Source organism: Pteropus vampyrus, unplaced genomic scaffold (genome assembly GCF_000151845.1).
Source record: "Pteropus vampyrus isolate Shadow unplaced genomic scaffold, Pvam_2.0 Scaffold630, whole genome shotgun sequence".
NCBI classification, from domain to species: domain Eukaryota; kingdom Metazoa; phylum Chordata; class Mammalia; order Chiroptera; family Pteropodidae; genus Pteropus; species Pteropus vampyrus.
In genome coordinates, this window is record NW_011889411.1 from 195,807 (window position 1) to 199,176 (window position 3,370).

A 3,370-nucleotide genomic window follows, 5' to 3' on the forward strand; every position below is an offset into this window, starting at 1 on the left:
TTCCCGAGCACCATCAGGAAGTTGAAGTCGGTCAGCTTCACCCGGTCCCCGCTGCCATTGCTGTCACATGTGGAGGTGGTGTTGGTGGTCTTCTCTTCTGGGGTCTTGGGCGCCTGACCGATCTTGGCCCTCTGGGGTGGGGGAAGCACACAGAAGCATCGTTAGGGTCTGCGGATGCCCCGCGGGGAAGACACGTGTCCACGCTGGGAGCTGTCCTTCCTGCGGCTCAGGCCACCGGCCGGGGAAGACCCGACGCCCGCCCTGCAAGGCCGGAAGCTGGAGCCACCCGCGTCCTGCACGGCTCCACCTCGCCCTCACCTCCCAGCGGCCTCCAGAGCTCACTGTCCCATCTCCGCCACCACCGCCCGTCGTCACCCGTCGCACCCGCCGAGTCACCACCGGCTCAGAATGCTCCGGCGGGACCCTCGTCTTCAGGACAAAGGCCTCGGTGGCCCAGCGGGATCAGGCCCTGCCTGGCTGTCCAGCTCATCACTCCCCCCGGCAGCCCAGCTCTGGCCTTTGCACTGGCCCTTGCTGCCATGTGGACAGCTATGACAGTCACCCCACTTCTGTGTGTGGACAGCTATGTCAGTCACCCCACTTCCACATGTGGACAGCTGACAGTCACCCCACTTCCCCTTCCTCGGGGAGGCCCTCCTGGGTCCCCTGTGCTGCCCAGGACTAGGGTCCCTATCCGCCCCCTTCATCCACTTCGCCTCCCGTTCACTCCCCCAGTGCCCAGGACACTGTGAGGCGCAGGCCGCGTCTCACTCTCTGCTGTAGCTCTCAACGGCTGGAAGAGTAAACGGACAGCTGAGGCCACGTCTGTCCCCAGGAGGAGGGGGAGGGACCCGCCGCTGTGAGAGCCGGACGGTGACTCAGAGGCAGCGAATGCTGGGGAAGGAGGGGACGAGCGGGGCCCGCGTGAGACCTGCAGCCTTGGGGGCTGTTACTGGACTCTCCTCCAGGGGTGAGGAAGCCGTGGGGTCAGCTGCTCGGCTCAGAATCCTGACTCTGGCCGGGATAAGCTGTGTGACCCTGAGCTCACGACACCCCTTGGCCCACACACCCCGTGCCTCCCCGCGAAACAGCCAGAGGCCACAGCCGAGCCGGCCCCCCCGCAGCCTCTGCGATCACAGCCATCTTCCCGGCTTCTGCCACACCGCCTGCCGCCGTTCCGGAAAGCTCCACGCACGCGCCTGCCACAGGCCTGTGCCCGTGCCGCCCTCACGGCCGGAGCTCCGCCCCCCCAGGGCCCCCTCCCCTGGCGCGAGCCCCTCCCTGAGTGACCAGCACGTGACATCACTCAGCAATCTCCACCACCTCACCGACCTCATTGTCCCCGGGCCCCTTAGCGCCACCTTACCAACCAGACACTTACTCCTCCTCAACTTACTGTCTCCCCCTCACACGAGGACATGAGTGCCACCGGGGCGAGGGGCTGTCTGTCTGGCCCTCCGCCCTTCCCCGGGCGCCCGGAGCAGCACGCGGCACCGGGAGAAGCTCACTCACACTTGGCGAGCCAACCCTTCTGCCCCTCTGTCCCCTTCTCGAGAAAACGAGACGGTGACATGAGATCACGTATCACGGTGTTTGTTCTTAGCACCGTTGCTGGCACGTAGCAGATGCTCAGTGAAGGGTCGATGTTACTATCGCTGCTGCGTGATTCAGGGGTCTTCTGAAGAGAGAGAGGCGACAAAAATCTTTCCGGCGTCTTGAATATCAGAGAAGATTCATTCATTCATTCATTCATTCATTCATTCATTCATTCGAGGAACACGCGTCGAGTGCCTGCGACGTGCCAGGTCCTGCTCCAGACTCCGAGGAGAACAGAGAGATGCTCGCAGACTTGCTTTGCAGCAGGAATGGGCCGTCCACGCCGTGTCCCAAAGACACCGGGGTGTCAGTCATCCAGGTAGAGAGTTTGGAGCCGGCAGCAGACACGACGTTTACGGGGCAGGGAGCGAGACACGCTCCGGGAGCTACGTGCCGGTCCGTGTGCAGCTGGAGTGTGAGGCTGGGGTGGCACAGGACGCAGCCGAGGGCGAGAAGGGCCTCGTGGGCCCCGTGGGGATGTCTAAGCTGACTCCGGGTGTGCCAGGCCTTCACAGGTCCATGCAGTGACGCCACCACGCGGAGAAGGTCACCGGGGCTCGGCGGGGTGGCCCAGTCAGGAAACCACGAGGAGGTGACTGGTCCCCGGGAGGAAAAAGGGCCTGAGCACAGCGTCTGCAGTCCCGGGGAGCGGGCGTGAGGGACGGGGACTTCTAGGGCTGAATACGGGTCGGGGACGGGGCAGGGGGCACCGGGGAGCAGGTCGGCTCTGCCTCTGTTCTGAGCCCCTGGGAGGGTGGTGGCACTTTCCGCGGGGGTGACGGGCATTGGAGGGGCAGGTTTGAGTTCCGGGAGAGGCGAGAGGCCTGACCGCAGACGGCGACAGTGACCGTCACCGCTCTGCGTGTCCTGCTGACCAAGCATCCGCCACGCCTTCCTTTCCGTAACTCATGGTTCAAAAACTGAGCTGGATCCAGCGGAATGCGCACGTTTTAAGTATGCGGTTCTGTGGATTCTGACCAATGTACACACGCAGCAACCCAACCCCCGATCGAGGCATGGGACCTCTCCGCCACCGGCTCTGAGGTCCCCAGGGCCCTTTCCCAGCCCCAACCCAGGACGATCCGTCCGGACTTCCATTCCCACGGGTCACCAGGTCACCAGAAGGACCAAACCGTGGGGGGAAGTTAATAATCGACTGTGTCCACGTGACGATGCCTCTAGAGAATTCAGTGAAGTTCGGGGTTCAGAGAGCTTCCGGGTTGGTGAGCACATCCATGCCAGGGAGGGCGGGCACCCCGGGTCCACGGGGACAGGAGCTGCTCACTTGGGACGCTTCCGGACCTCGCCCTACACGTCTCTTCGTCTGGCTGTTCCTTCGTACCCTTATCACATCGTAAACGGAAACAAAGTGTCCCCCTGAGTTTTGTGAGCCTTCGTGGTCAATGATCAAATCTGGGGGGGAATCACTGGAAGCCCAGACTCATCGCCGGGCCAGACAGAAGTGTGGGTCACCTGGGGACCAGCTCGACTGGGCTCAGGAGGGGGTGGTCTCCGGGATGGACCCTTCACCCGTGGGGCCGGTGCCGACCCCGGGTAGCTGCAGGACGCCCGGCTGGTGTCTGTGAGGCTGGGGACGGCGAGCTGCAGGAAACGCACACGCACGGTGAGGCGCGTGACAGGTGGCGGCCTGTGCAGAAGACCTAGGCCCTGCGCCCGGCATCCCTGGTGCTGCCGGACCTCACCGCATGGCCGGGGACCAGCTGTGTGCCCCTCTGCACCGCCAGTCATGGGACACGCGCCGTGGGTTTGCCCA

At 64.1% G+C, this 3,370-nt stretch overlaps 1 protein-coding gene across 1 annotated transcript in view; it reads right to left on the bottom strand.

Annotated features, from left to right (window-relative positions):
• LOC105308818 (protein kinase C beta type) overlaps window positions 1–3,370 on the bottom strand; it is a gene marked incomplete at its 5' end in the record, with an annotated part of 91,925 nt that overhangs the window by 77,636 nt on the left and 10,919 nt on the right. The window contains one exon of the mRNA XM_011384824.2: window positions 2–131. Coding sequence (XP_011383126.1) covers window positions 2–131 — 130 coding nt within the window. The remainder of the gene's footprint in view (window position 1; window positions 132–3,370) is intronic.